Source organism: Aphis gossypii, chromosome X (assembly GCF_020184175.1).
Source record: "Aphis gossypii isolate Hap1 chromosome X, ASM2018417v2, whole genome shotgun sequence".
Taxonomy (NCBI): Eukaryota; Metazoa; Arthropoda; class Insecta; order Hemiptera; family Aphididae; genus Aphis; species Aphis gossypii.
The window spans coordinates 44,948,952-44,964,279 of record NC_065533.1 but is presented as its reverse complement, the minus strand read 5'-3'; the positions used below and the strand labels follow the sequence as shown (position 1 = coordinate 44,964,279).

The following is a 15,328-nucleotide window of genomic DNA, read 5'->3' as shown; positions in this document are numbered from 1 at the left end:
ATAGCTGTATAATTTAAAATGTAATATGTGAAAAAATACAATTTTCTAATGATTTAAATTTAAATAATAGTAATTATTTGTAACTTATCTCATACTTATATTATTAAATTAAAGTTATTTTTATTTAAATAAAAAAATTGAAAATGATCACAAAAAAAAAAACTACAGGTTAAAAACTCTAATACAAACTCTTTTAAGGTAAATTTTACAAAAATAGATAATATTTATAAGTTAATATTTAGAATTTTAACATTTTTTTTTTTTATTCTAGACAAAACCAGGTTAGTCAAATATTATGATTTATGACTTATTTCCAGAATTTAATTAAATAAAAAAAAAAAGAATTTATAAGTATTAAAAAAAAAAGAAAATTATATTATTAGATGTTATTAACGTTAATAAATAATATTTATTGTTTTGAAAGAATTATAACTTAAAAATTGACATCTTCACTATAAATCTTTAAAGGTACTGAAAAAGATTGATTTTAGATTTGACCTAGCAAGATAATTTTGTAAAACAACTTGAGGTATGTTTTTTATTTAAGCTGTTTGATCAAGTAAGTTACTCCACTGAATTTTAATAGGAATTTTTTTAGTCACTGTAGTGATAATCACTTAGATAGTAAAACACCCCTTGATTTGATATCGAGGTAGTAAAAAACTACCTTAAATAGGCCAAAGTAAAAAATCAATTGATTTTGTTAGTACCCATAAATCAAGCAAAACCAGGAACAAATTGACACAATTATATACAGAAAATAATCAAAAAATGGTACATAACAAAAAAAAATACTTATGTACCTGGTGCCTAAGTTTAAAAATAACAATTAATGAATATATTAAAATACCAAGGTCTGTGAAAATGTGCAAGGAAACACATAACAGTTTAAAGCAATATAGAGCTGCTATTTTTCATTCACATATCAATATCTACCGTCACTTGAAATGCTAATCATGGGTCATAATGAGGTACCTACTCACAGTGGCATACTGACGGGGGAGGGGAGTTAACACCCCCTCCTCCTAAGTAAAACATATTGTATAATAATTTCTTTTGAAGAATATTACATGAATAAATAATAACATTTTTATACATTTATAAATAGTACCCTCCCTTCCCTTTCCGTAATCGAATTCTGCGTTCGCCACTGCTACTCATTTAATCGCTCATATTAATCACTATATTAAATAAATCGTTACGATTAGCTTTCGCTGTAAGTACTTACTAATTCATCAATTCGTTGTTTTTCAAAAATGTTTACGTCAAATGAGATACTATAGAATTCATACACCACTGGATTACTGGATGTCCTGATGGAATAAAATAATATTAATTAATGTTTGTAATAATATTACCAACCTATTAACTGTGCTTACAACAAACGCGATTTATTATTTTTTAACCAAAGCAATTTCGTAATATGGATGAAATCTATTGCTCTGCAGCCGTGATGTAGATGGTATAACACTGTATCTAGTCGATTGTAATAAAAATTAGATCAACGAATTTATACAGTTAATGCAGTCAAGTGAAATTGACGCCACACCTCAAAAATGGAGTGGTCGACAAATGTCAATACGCCATACTGCTACGCAAACGCGCAGTATTCAAACTTTCTAGTCAGCTGATCGGCGTACGAATATTCGTAGTATGAGCAGACTGTCTGCGCCGATGCACGACGTGACATTTCCGAAAGGGCCACAGTGGCGCCTGAACCACAATAAAATCAATATAGTAAATTTGGTGTAGTAGGTCAAACGTTTTCAATGAAGGAGGTAAGGTATATGTTAAAAGTAATAATACATAAATGAATTGTGGTGATCCAAGAACAAACAGAGCTTATAAATGTGTACAATGTACATACGTGTATACCTATACCTATTGAGTTATCAAAAGTAATGACTTATCAACAAGTTGTTTTCTGAAAGTCACAAAAAAACAATAGAGGGGTATACAAAGTACAAACCCTAACTTCCCCTCACCTAGGTACGCTACAAGATGATTAGGTGAATTTTAATAATCTGCGTAACTATTATAGCTAATATCGACATATTGTAACTGTTGTGTTCAGGGACGAATTTATGGGGGAGTCCGTGGGGTGTGGACCCCCCCCCAGACACTGATATATACATACATAAACACAATCTAATATAACACAGGACCCCCTAGAAAATTTTTGAAAATCTGCCACTGGTCGTGTTTATATGTGTATAATATACAAATACATTGTACTCATCTCCTTTTTTTTATTAATAGTGCTTACTTAATATTACGCGATTCCCAGGTTTGGAAATTGCTGATTACATAAAAATATTTCCACGTATTAATTCATTAAGTGATTTCCATCGCCTTTATAGTGACTTAAATAGATTTAAGTCTTAGTCTGATACTTTAAGCTAATCATTCAATGTCGGTAAATTTCACTCTTTGACATTTGCTCTCTTTAAAAACCCATTTAAATTTTATATTCTATCAATAATAAATCAATTTCTTCTCTTAACAGTTCAGTTCATGATTCAGGAGTTACCCTCATTTTTACTTTTAGTCCTAACCTACATATTGAAAATGTATGCTGTAGAACACTTTAAACTTTCGACTTTATAAAACGTGTTACGGGACAGTTTAAATCAAGGATGTCCAACCCGCGGTCCACGGTTGATTTTAATTCGGCCTTCATTTCAATTTAAAGACAATGAATTAATTATATATAATATATAAATAAATATATTTTTCTGTATACTCATAATTAAATTATAAAATATTAATACTTGTAAAAATATTTCTGCTTATTATTCGCTGTTATAAAATTATAAAAAAATGTATTGTTGTATTATAGAGTATAATTTAATCATTAAATTTGAATGCATTATTATTAAAAAAAAGTATGTAGCCCACAAGAACTTCTACCTATATGATGTGGCCCAGTATTCACAAAAGGTTGGACACCCCTGGTTTAAATTCTCAACATCCCTTATTAAGGCCCTATACGGTGCATTAATTAGACTTATACTGAAATACGGTTCAATCTTCTGGGATCCTAGTACAGCTACATCCTCTTGTCATCTGAAAAGAGATCAATAGAAATTTTTTAAGGTTTACTAATCACTCACAAAACATTGATTTTCCCCATTATGACTCTCCTATACTGATCAATTTTAACTTAGATTTTTTAGCTGACTATAGGCATGCAGCAAATTTTAAATTTCTACAAAATTGACTAACTTATTTTACTATCCCAACTTATCTACCTTCCAGATCTCTGTATGCCCCACTTGTCACAAATTTATTTTCAGTTATTACTTAGTATACTTTATTAGATAGATTGTAAAATTTATAATTAAGAAGGATGTATACCCTATTATAAATACCTACTTATTATTCTAACTTAAATAGTTTCGGGGCATTATTACAATATCGAAATAACTTTTTTGAGAACTTTTTAGATTATTTACCACACTCATAAGTTTGTTGATTTTTTCATCAGATTTTATCTTTATTAGCAACACCCATTTAATTACAAACTAAAAAACATAAATAATTAATTGAAAAATTTATAGCATGTAATATAATAATATAAAGAATATTACACTAGAATTTCAATTATGTAATTGAATACTAAACAATAAATTAAGTATAATGATTACTTACATTTCTTCTACTATATAATGTTTACGATTATCCAAAGATATCATCCTCTAAGTATAAAATCATAACGTTAATAAAACAATTATAACCATGCGAATAGACTAGGTACATTGTACCTACCTATAGCTGCACATCAATTAAGTTGCTAAAAGTCTCCTGAATATCTTACAAGAGATTAGGTGCTTTTAACATTCGTGATTCGTTTAAGTGACATAAGCTAAAAATAGACACTTCATTATTGGCGGTAAAACCACAAACAATATGATCAGGCACGCAAAAATTTTATAATTCGTGCATTATATTCAGTAAAACATCTCAATAACGGAATCGCTTGGAACCAATAAATTTATCCACTATAAAGAATTTTCCATTATAAAGAGGTGAACTATAGAAAAATAAAGTTTTAAGAATCTATGTAAATGTTTATTTGTTTATTTATTTTAACATACAATACGGGCGTGTGCCCAATATACAATTAATATTCTAAATTATTATACTAGTGATATACAATGAATAAAAAATACTTTTAGGTTTAAGTGAGTGAAAAGGAGGGTTCAGGATTGGCAAAAAACATACAGCGACGAAGAAGTTCATTTAAACCATAATAAAATTAGTGGAGGCGGTTGGTAAATTAAAAGCGGTGTGTTGACGAGTGAAGCGAAGGGGGACATTTAAAGGAATTAAAAAAAGTAGGTGAGGTGAGTGCCCATTTAATAATTAATAGATAAATTTAAGGTTAACTACATGCCTTCGATTTGCTAGAGATTCAAGGTTTAGATGATCTAGTACTGGTAAGTAGTTATGAGGAGGACATTCGATCATAACTATATATATGACTTTAACAAATGTATTATATACACGCTCAAGCATTATGGCATGCAATTTTAGCAGTGTAAGGATCCCAAATGATAGAATCGTATTCAAGAATAGGTCTAACAATCGAGCAGTACAGTTCCTTAAGGGAAAATGCTAACTTAAACTCCGTTGTTATTCGTTTGATAAAGCCTACGATTTTAAGTGAGTTACAACAAGGACGCTCAATATACAAGTTTGGGCTAAGCGTAGTATAGAAAACAAATCCCAGACCAGTGACAGCTTTATCAATTTATTGTAAAGTTATCCCGTTGACAGAATATGATGTGTTTAAGTCATAAAAGGTATATAACCTTTAACAATATTGAAATCCAATCCTAGTTTATTGGTCCATTCAACGATATTATTTAGTTCATCCTGTAGGACAAAGCATTCGTTTTGAGAGTCGATACGGTCCGCAAAAGCTAAGAGTCTCGCATGCTTAAGCCTACTGCTTATACTATTTAAAAATACAGAAAACAGTAGAGGAGAGGGGTGGTGGCCACCTTGAGGGACACCAGAGAAAATGGGAAGTATGTTAGAAGAGACTCCATGAATTTTAAAAAATAGTTTCCTATCATTAATAAAAGAACGATACCACGATAAAAGAAGTTCGCCGAAACCAGTTGCTTTCAAGACACATAGTAGTATATGATGATTAACACTGTCAAAAGCTTTGCTGAAATCAGTGAAGATGACATCAACTTGCGAATGTGCTTAAAACGCTTCAATTATATAATTACAAAAGACTGCAAAACATATGGTTGTAGAACGACCTGGCCGGAAACCGTGCTGCTCCATTAACACGGTTAGTGCTTGACGTGCTGGAGTTGACGCTTGGTTGAATATACTTAAGTACAATTGATACAAATAATTTACCAATACGGGAAAGAATTGATATTAGCCTGTAGTTGGAGACAAAAGATGCATCTTCTGATTTCAGTACCGGTGTAATAGAACACAGTTTCCATACTCGTACATCAGGAAAACTCCCGTCATCTAAGGAGCGTCTAAATAATTAGCCTAAGTGGAAAAGAAATTTAATACCTAAAATTAAACAAAAATAACTCAGGTAATCCATCGGGCCTAATAGACTTAGTATTGCCCAGAGTATAGATTGGCCATCAAAATCATCATCTACTAAGAAAAAACAATTATTGGATTGTAAAGTGTTAATGTTAGAAAGATCACAGACATAAAGCTTAGTATATACTACATACATACATAATTAAAAAAAAAAAAAAAATAAATTGGCAGAATGTTATTCATTTAGTCCCGTAGCATTATTATAGTATACACTTTTAGGAATAGAATTACGTGACCAGTGTTCTCTAACAAAGTCCCAAAAACTCTTAAGTTCTTTGTTAAACAACTTTTCTGCATTAGAGGCAAAGCTTTTATTATTATTTATTTATACAGTACCTATCTGACTACCTATTATTAATAATTATTATTACAAAATACATTTTGTAATATAAATTAACTTAATTAAGTAACAGCGAAAAATAATATTGTAACTGATGTACATTATTCAACTGAATAAAATATTAAGTAAGAACCCTATTGTATATTATATTTTAGTACTTATTAAAAAGAAATAGAAGTAAAAAATAAAATAAAAATAGTACATAAATTATACTTTTATAAATGTTTTCACTAAAAATAATAATTTTTTTTTTTAAAATTGGTTAATTGAAATTTGTTAAATCTTTAACATAAATATATAAATATGTTTATACACAATAGTTTAAATATATTAAGGTTATTTAAGAAAGTAAAAATCCTATTCAAAATTAAGACTAGTTACATTTTAAATGGTGCAATTAAAAGAGGGGAAGATAATTTGTAGAAATAAGTGACAAACTGAACCAAAAAAAAGTATTTCATACAAATTTCCTAAATAAAACATTTTTTGAGTAGTTTAAGTCCCCCCGACCCTAGTTAGTATCTCACTAACGTCAAGTACCTAATTAATTATTTAAATTTAAGGTTTATTTAAAAATTATTTAAGTTAAATATAAATTTATTATGAATTCAGTCAACGATTAAACCAATATTGTTAGAAAAAAAGTACTTCTAAAATCCATTACCAAATACAGTGTTGTTATCATTCATATAAATAAAATTGATATTTCTGTTAATAAAATTAAATGCTTAAGTTTTAAAAAAAATTACCATTGAAAATAAAGAAATACTTTTTTCATTTTATTAAAATTCTATATTATTAAATAATAGTATAATCAAAACCACGTATACAAAAACATAAGATGAGTACATTCTGTATTTTATATTAATATACTATCTTCATAAAACTCAACATATTAAAAAAGGTTTATTACAATTGTTAACAGATGTTTTTGTCACATTACAATGATAAAAAAAATATTGATAGGGTTAAATATAAACCATACAAGCCTTAATTATACATAAAAAAAATAATTTAATTACTGTAAAATTATCTCTTTATACACTATACTATTTATAAAAACTGATATCTTGACGTTTATGAAGTTAAGTTTTAATTCCATAATACAAATATTTATATTTATGTTCAATGTCACTGATGAAACTATGTTATGATGAGTTTACAAAGTATGAACAATGTCAAAAATGTTAATAAAATGCTGATTTAATATTTCCAAAATATATTTAAATCCTTGCAAAAATATAATTTCTCAATATAATGTCCTTAGATCTTTTAAGTAAAAAAAATAACATTAATAAAAATAATTTAATGGTAGGTATTAGTTGCAAATTGAATTCTTGCGGTATTTAAAAGGTAAATATTGAACAAAATAATTTCAGTTGCATTAGTTTTTAAATTGTCCACCGTTATGCTCAGACTGATTGTAAGATGCAAACAATTGCTTTGCCCAGTTTAAGCACCGCTCTTGCTTTGTAAGTAATTTATACTAAATAAAAAAAAATCCATTTAAATATTACAATAAATACACAAATTTAATAATTAATACCTTTGCATTTAGTAATCTTTCTGGATTACAAATAATAAAAGTTGATTCATCTTTAGGCAAAGTACTAGTGCCTTCTTCATTTACTTTTGGAATATCAAATCTGGACTTGTCAGTAGTCTCTTCTTCTTTATGTTCCGATGATGGATTGAAAACTTTGAAAACAAATCCTTCTTGATTGATCTGTTCTATAGAATTTTCTCTCTTCACAATATCCACTAAAATAAACATAAACCACAGTAAAGCTATGATTAATATTTAACTATATTATAATGTAATGTAATGTTTATATTTTAAATTTTGAGCAAAGAAAGAAATCATTTGATTAAACACAGTAATATTTTAAACATTTTAAGTTAATATGAAATTGAATGTAATCTATTGGGAATTTTTTGGGATTTCATATCTATTTGATGCAGAAGAAAAAATATTTAAATTTTATAAATGGTTTTCACATAAGTAGGAATAATTGCCTTTTACAATATTGCATAAATGTAGTATTAAGTTCAACAAAGTGTTGCTAAAAGTAGCTGTGAATACACAAAGAATGTGTAAAATGAATATATTACTATATTAGAGATTAGGAATAGATCTATCCAACAACTAATGATTTTTTTGAGAAATTCATTAAACACACTAATGTACTTACAAACATTTTTTTGAAGCCAATTTGTATCATGATCATTTTTGTTAACAGTTTCAGATTTCCTAACTAACAATTCATCTTGTACCCTTTTATTTTTTTCGTTATCATTGAAAGTTTTGGAACTTTTAGATTGATGATTTTTAAACGAAGAATTGGAGTTATTTGATTCATAACTAGAAGATGAACTTTTTCTACGATGTTTTCTTTTTGAACGACTTTCATCTCTACGGTAGGAACGGCTAGAATGTTTGTGTCTTGACGATGAATGATCCGATGAACTGTTGGATCTATGTTTACGTTTCGATTTCTTATGGTGCCTGATTTTTAATTAAAATATTAAAATAATTATTAGTCTTAATTTTTAGTTTCATGAATATGATATAATTTATCTTAATTAAGTACCTAGATTACTAAGATTTAAAAAGTTCTATACATAAAGCTTCTATACTATAATATTTATATTATTTACTAATATTATTCAATAACATTGATATACTCGTAAATATAAAATATCTTATTAAAAGTCTATTAAAATTATTAATTATACTATTCAAATGTTAATATAAATAATACATTTTGTAGGAAAGAAGAATGTTCATAGGATAATGTATATATTCATGATAATACAAAGTACAGATATGCAAGTCTTTTGATCTAAGCAACAGGGGATTGAAGATATGAAAGATTTTTCACTAGCATCTTAGAATCTTGTAATTGAATAACTCGATGCTAAACATTAAAGATTTTTTATAATTACTAAACTAAAAACAATAAAAAAGTGTTTCCATAATGATTAAAAATCATTGTTTAATTATAATTTCTAAAACAAATATATTCATTTTTTTATTATTTAATCAATAATTTTTTTATTAATTTATTAATTTATTTTAGTTGATATAATTTTTTTTTATATTATTATCTTTTGAAACAGGGAAATTATAAAATTTTCAACTTCAATATCTATTCTAGTAGGAAAGCAAATATAGCAGGAATTGCAAACAGTAAAAAGTAAATAATTCCATGTACTTTTATTATAAGTAGGAAAATCTCAATTATTATATAAAAATACTAAAGATAAATACACGCAACTTTTTTTTTTATAAATATTTGAAATTGAATTTTCACTAAATTTGTTAAAATAATGAAAATTAGTTAATTAATTTATAGTTAAAAATGTATACATCTAAAGCTTTTTACAAGATTTCTCATAAAAAGTTAATTATGAAACCAAAAAATCTAATTCTAAAGCATAATTCATTTTATTAACTTTTGAATGACACTTATTTAAATTTAAAACAAGGAATAACAAATTTAATTATTTTATTGTCTTTTAAAAACTATTTTTTTGTGGAGACTTGAAACTTTTATGCTTATTGTTAAATTTAATATACATAATATTATTTTTAAGCATTGCTTATTTATACAAGTATACCATAAAACTATTCACATCATTCTATAGTAAGGTGATATTAACACTAATCTTAATAAGTAACAATAAAAAATTATATAAATATATACTATTACAATAATTAAATACTAATAAGTAATAAGTAATAATACCTATATTAAATACATATTTTCTATAAAAACTAAATCAACCTATTAATAATTAATAAATATTAATAAAATAAAACACTCTATACCAATCAGTGCCAGATCTAGGGGGGGGGGGCAAACGGATTTTCTTTGCCCGAGCGCTGTTGATGTAAAGGCGCTCTTAAGTTTTGACAACATGTAAACTAATACTATGTAAGGGCGCTAAATTTTTATTAGCCCCGGGCGTCATATGTCCTAGATTCAGTACTGATATCAATATTAAAAATCAGTGACTAATTAAATGATGAAGTACAATGTGGAATGAACCAAACTACTGTATAATACTATGGTTACTTATTTAATAGCTTTTTATATTTATATTTAACAAAATACTATAAATAAATATCTAAATCAATACTATTCATAAGTAAAATGTTTAATACTTTATGTTTTTATATATAAAGTAATACAACTCTAATTTGATTGAGAGTATAGATTTTACTTTTATTTTACATTAAAATGTAATTAATTACTATTTTAATTATATATACATTTTTAACATAAAAAATACCTTGATCCAGATCTGCTTGAATGTTTTTTTTTTGAATATCTTGAATTATCTGTAGATGAAGAACTTGAAGACCTATAAATTAAATATTGGTTAGTAATAAAATTAACAAAATAATAAATGTTATTAATTATATAATATAAAATTAATTGTATATAATTTAACACAATATTTTTCTATACATCATAATTTGTATTTTTATTTCAATAAATGTAGTTACCATAGGTAACTATAATGATGTATAAATAATTAGATATGACTTTTGAGTATTAAAACATTTTTTTTTTATAAATATACTTTTACTATACTCTTTAATGATAAGTTAAGACATATTTACAGTGAGCAGTGCCGGATCTAAAGCTATGGTACAAAAAAAAATGTTGAGACCTTTTAAAAAAAAATGCCATTAAGGTATTTACTTATTTATTTAATTATTATACATAAAATGTAAACAAATCTTTAGTCATCCAAATAGTTCATTGTATTATATATATATACAACAATAACTTCAAATTCTCCTACTATTTTAAAACTTAAGACTCCTAGTACAATTTACTAGTAGCTATATCTGGCACTGTTAGTAAGTATTATATTGTACAATCCAATATAACTGGTTTTTAAGTAAATTATCATTGGAAATATTACTATAGTTTCATAATGAAAAACTGACAGATATATTGCACTTAAAACCTAATTCAGTAATTCATTATAAATACAACAATAAGATAAGAATATGTTAATGGAAAAAATTAACATTTTAATAAATTGAGGTAAAAATGATGTGTGGACGTGTGGTTATACAATATTACAACATCTTTACTTACAATAAAATTACATATAAGCATTTAAATACTCATACAAATTTTATTGTGAAAAAGTATACAGAACACTAGTAAATTACACAAATATTTCATAGATTTTCACTAATCAAAACTTATCAAGCCTGACACTGGTGAGCATATTGATAAATATTAAAATATACATTTGTATATAAATAGGTATAATATAATAAGTTCCTACTGAATAGACAACAAATGTTTAATGAATACTAATATTAATTTTATTTAATTATATTTCCTAATGACAGAAAAACTTATTTTTTTTAATTGTGTAATTGAAAAATAACATAATAAATATACATGAAAATATTATAAATATATAATAATTATCTATAAATAATAAATACTAAATTTTAAATTATGATAATATTTTAAGTAATACCCAATAAAAAAATATAGTTAACAATTCTTAACATTTGTAATGCTCTTATGGAAGTGAATACAGTCGAGTTGCGATAATTAAATGTTGAAGGGAAATACAAATTTGCTACAATATAAATATTGTATTATTCGAAATACCTAACTTGAATTTATCGAAATTAAGTCAAAACTTGAAGATATCGATATGTAATGAAATATAATTTTAAAATGTTATGATAAGTATATACACATAAATGTTATAAAAATCTAAAAAATATACAATGATATTATACATATAGCCATATAGGTATATAATATGTATTATTTACTATAAACAGTAGAAAAATTATTTGAAATTAATTTTTGATTTTTTTGCTATTTATTGACAACAAGTTTATTTGCCTACTTTAAGTATTTCTACTTTTATCTACGGCGTTCAACTTTAACAAATTCAACAAATTGTCCAACAGTTTGTAGTGATGACATTACTTGGTTAACTGTTATCATATTTAAAATTCTTTGAGGCATATCATTTTTGGTATCATAGTAATAAGTTTTAATCAACTCATTTATTATCTGTATTATGCAGTCGAGTAGATAAGCACAATATATTTAAAAAAATATAACAGATATAATATACTTTGACTAAGCTATTTGTCACAATATTATATTCGAGTTAACAAGATTATAAATACACCGAGTGTTATGAGAATTTCTAGGGGAATAAAAAATAATTTAAGTTGTTAAGTTTTTCGAGTTATTGTGACTTGACTGTATTGAACATTTGATTTATAAATATAACTTATTAAAATGTTCCAACCATAATTTAAGGCATTAAAAGTAATGTTATACTAAAACATACCATAATGTAATAAGAAAAAAAATGAAACTTTGTAAAAAATATTTTATTTTAATGCTAGTGTCCATATAGATTCATCTTTTGATAATATTTAAAAAAATTAATAGATTATTCAAATAAGTAAATCATTAAGACTCATAAAATACCTTTTTTAAATTATTGTACAGATATAAAAAAAAATGTATAATTACCATTAATGAAGAAATATAATAAATAAATTTAAATAGAAATTATTAATCAGTCAATACTACAAGAAAAATTAAGTTGTGAAGTTTTAAATTAAAAAGTGGTGACGCTCACCTGTGCCTTTGGTTATAATAACGACTATAACTTCTAGTTCTGTCACGCGAGTTTGAATCACTCGAATACTTACTCATAATTATTCCTGTTCTTATTCCTGCAAATTGAAATTGAAACTTAATTATTTTTATTTTTATTCTATAATACACATATAATTTATCTAAATACAATTATTTAAATGACTTTTGACAAGTATACAAAATGTATTTATTATAATCATTATAATACAAGTAAAAATAATTTTAGGCAAGTCTCAAACAACTCCTATCAAAAAAAAAAATGATGCCAAAGTTTATACGGTTATATTAAATTATATTTATTCAAATGACCATAAGTGTAATATCATATGATCTAATAACAATTTATAACACATATGATAGATATATTAATAGTGTATAAATATTTAAACAATAATATAATAGAAATATTTTAAAGCAAAAAACTCTATTTACGTAATTATTAAAAGATATAGGTGGATTTAATTTTTTCATTATCTTATAATATTATTCTGCTGAAGAAAGTAGTTCTATACTAAGAAACATCAATGATAACATAATAATTCAGGAAAATCTATTAACATTAATGATATAGGTAAATATAATTATAAATATAAAATGTTCAATCATTTATTTTTTTTCTTTCTAATAAATTAATAGGTAATGTTAAATAATTGTAATAATGGTTGATAATAAGAATCTAACTCATTAATAATATTACATTTGAATTTAATATTTTAAATATGAAGACTAAACCACAAAATTGTATTCTAATTTTGCTCAAAATAAATAAGTTAATTAAGTTTTAAGAGCAACAGATTTAGTTAAGTCCATATAGTTTTTAATAATTGAAGATTTGCTATGTATACTTACAGAAAATACTTAAAATCATATCTGGGCTTAAGGTTAGTTTATAAGTAATACTATTTAATAGATTTAGCATCAGTTGTAAGGACATCGAAAATAAGTTTACTGAGATAAATTTAAACCTGAAAAAATTGTAATTGAGTAATATGAAACGGTACTGATTTGTAATAGCCCCGCCGCAGTGATTGAAAACTTTATAGCCCTCCATTCAGGTTTATTATCGCTTCGCCATCCATATAATTATATAAAATAAATACATCATACAAATAATCTAATAATTTGATGAAAAAAATGTACCATTATTACTATAAAGTACCTATTATAGATATTTATCACATAATATGGATTGATATAATGTATAATATTGATCAGACATTACAGTATGTATTTTGTCTGTCATTTGTTTATGAATTTTTATACATTTTCATACGTTTTTTAACATTGTATTTATTATTATTCCATTTTTTAATTTTAATTTTTTTAAATATTTTATCAATATATTGTCAAATTATTAGATTAATAAATATAAATAAATAAACTTATTATTTTATGTTTATATAATGTATTCATTGTTATATGGTTGACGGGGCTATAACAAACCAGTACCTATGAAACTGAGGTCACTTCAAATTCTAAGTAAACACTGAATTAACTGAAGTTATTAAGCCTCCAAACCTTTAGATTGTTTTAAGCAAGTTTTAGATCATTATTTTCTAGTTTGAAATACCTAACAAAAAGTAATAGAATCTTAATTCAATTGATTTAAGAATATTTTCATAAGAATTTCATAAGAATCATTCATGATTAGAAATATAAATAATCAAAGTAGTAATAAATATAAATTATTAGCAAAAAATGTTATGTGTACATTGGCACACACAAGCCATCATATTATTTTCCATTGTTGTTTTCATAATTTTTTTTATTCTAATGCACATTACAAACATTTTTAAATGTTAATAATTTACGTACATATAAATTACTTTGATAATTAAAATCAAAAACCTTGATAGAATAAAGGAAACATTTTTACCTTTAAATTTTAAAATAGGTAAATATACTATAATATTAAAACTAACAACATAAAATAGATTCTGCATTACATAGATTTACTATGTTGTACATTTGAAAAACACAGACAACACGTCATGATAGCAACATGTCCTCATACATACTTACCACTAAAAAATCAAACGTTTAAGTTCAAGGTCAGGTAAATTATATTAAAAACACATAGGTATTTATGTTATATCAAAAAAACAATTGTATCATTTGTACTGTATATGTAAATGCGTAGGTATATTACTTTAATAGACATTTAATTTTCAATTTACGTACAACATTTTTACTATCTATTGTGTAAAAATTAGAAGTAAGTAATATATTATTTTAATATCTTACCCACATCCAATGACGAGAAGTATGCACGATCTTGATTCAACTCATGCAGTCGCGTATAACAATTAACAAGAACAAAACTTGAACTTACAAATTTCAATGGGCAATGATGTACCTAATAACTAGGTACAAATGTACAATTCAAAATTTCAAAACATTGTGATTTGTGAAGTATGTAACATTATTGAATTATGCATCACAACGCAAACAATAATATTGATAACAACTCTTTGGAGGTCAAATATAATATATGAATATTATACGACTATGGTGGAGGCACAGAATAGATGATAATTCTGTTTTGTGGTGGAAAGCCGTACAATCGTACCATGTACATACTAAGATAATACATACCTAAATCATGGTTTATGCCTAATATATTATATAGAAAATAATAATATTGTTTTGACCAGCGTGCTGAGCTCCGATGTAATTTAATTGTTTTATGCCTGATTTCTTTATACGTCGATACGTACGAGTACCTATACCA

General features: G+C 25.2%; 1 protein-coding gene across 5 annotated transcripts; it reads right to left on the bottom strand.

Moving 5' to 3' along the window:
• Positions 1-6,684: 6,684 nt before the first annotated feature.
• LOC114129292 (serine/Arginine-related protein 53-like) lies at positions 6,685-15,052 on the bottom strand. Of its 5 annotated transcripts, none has more exons than XM_027993978.2 (6): positions 14,846-15,052; positions 12,578-12,674; positions 10,223-10,294; positions 8,119-8,432; positions 7,473-7,687; positions 6,685-7,412 (listed from the first exon to the last, which is right to left on the bottom strand). In XM_027993978.2, exons 2-6 carry the CDS (start codon positions 12,652-12,654, stop codon positions 7,311-7,313), a joined length of 780 nt encoding a protein of 259 aa, XP_027849779.1. In that variant the 5' UTR covers positions 12,655-12,674; positions 14,846-15,052; the 3' UTR covers positions 6,685-7,310. The 5 variants fall into 5 exon arrangements, with proteins under 5 accessions (XP_027849779.1, XP_027849778.1, XP_027849780.1 ...); XM_027993977.2 differs by having other exon boundaries at positions 14,842-15,051; XM_027993979.2 differs by having other exon boundaries at positions 12,651-12,674; positions 14,846-15,051.
• Positions 15,053-15,328: the final 276 nt, after the last annotated feature.

Bases quoted from the DNA above. Each gene is read 5' to 3' on its own strand.
- LOC114129292 (XM_050205358.1), bottom strand. From the start codon at position 13,648: ATGGAGGGCTATAAAGTTTTCAATCACTGCGGCGGGGCTATTACAAAT. The intron at 12,675-13,562 runs GTTTAAATTTAT...TTCAATTTGCAG, and splicing joins CTCAATTACAATTTTTTCAG to GAATAAGAACAGGAATAATT. The intron at 10,295-12,650 runs GTAAGTATTCGA...TTTAATTTATAG, and splicing joins AAGAACAGGAATAATTATGA to GTCTTCAAGTTCTTCATCTA.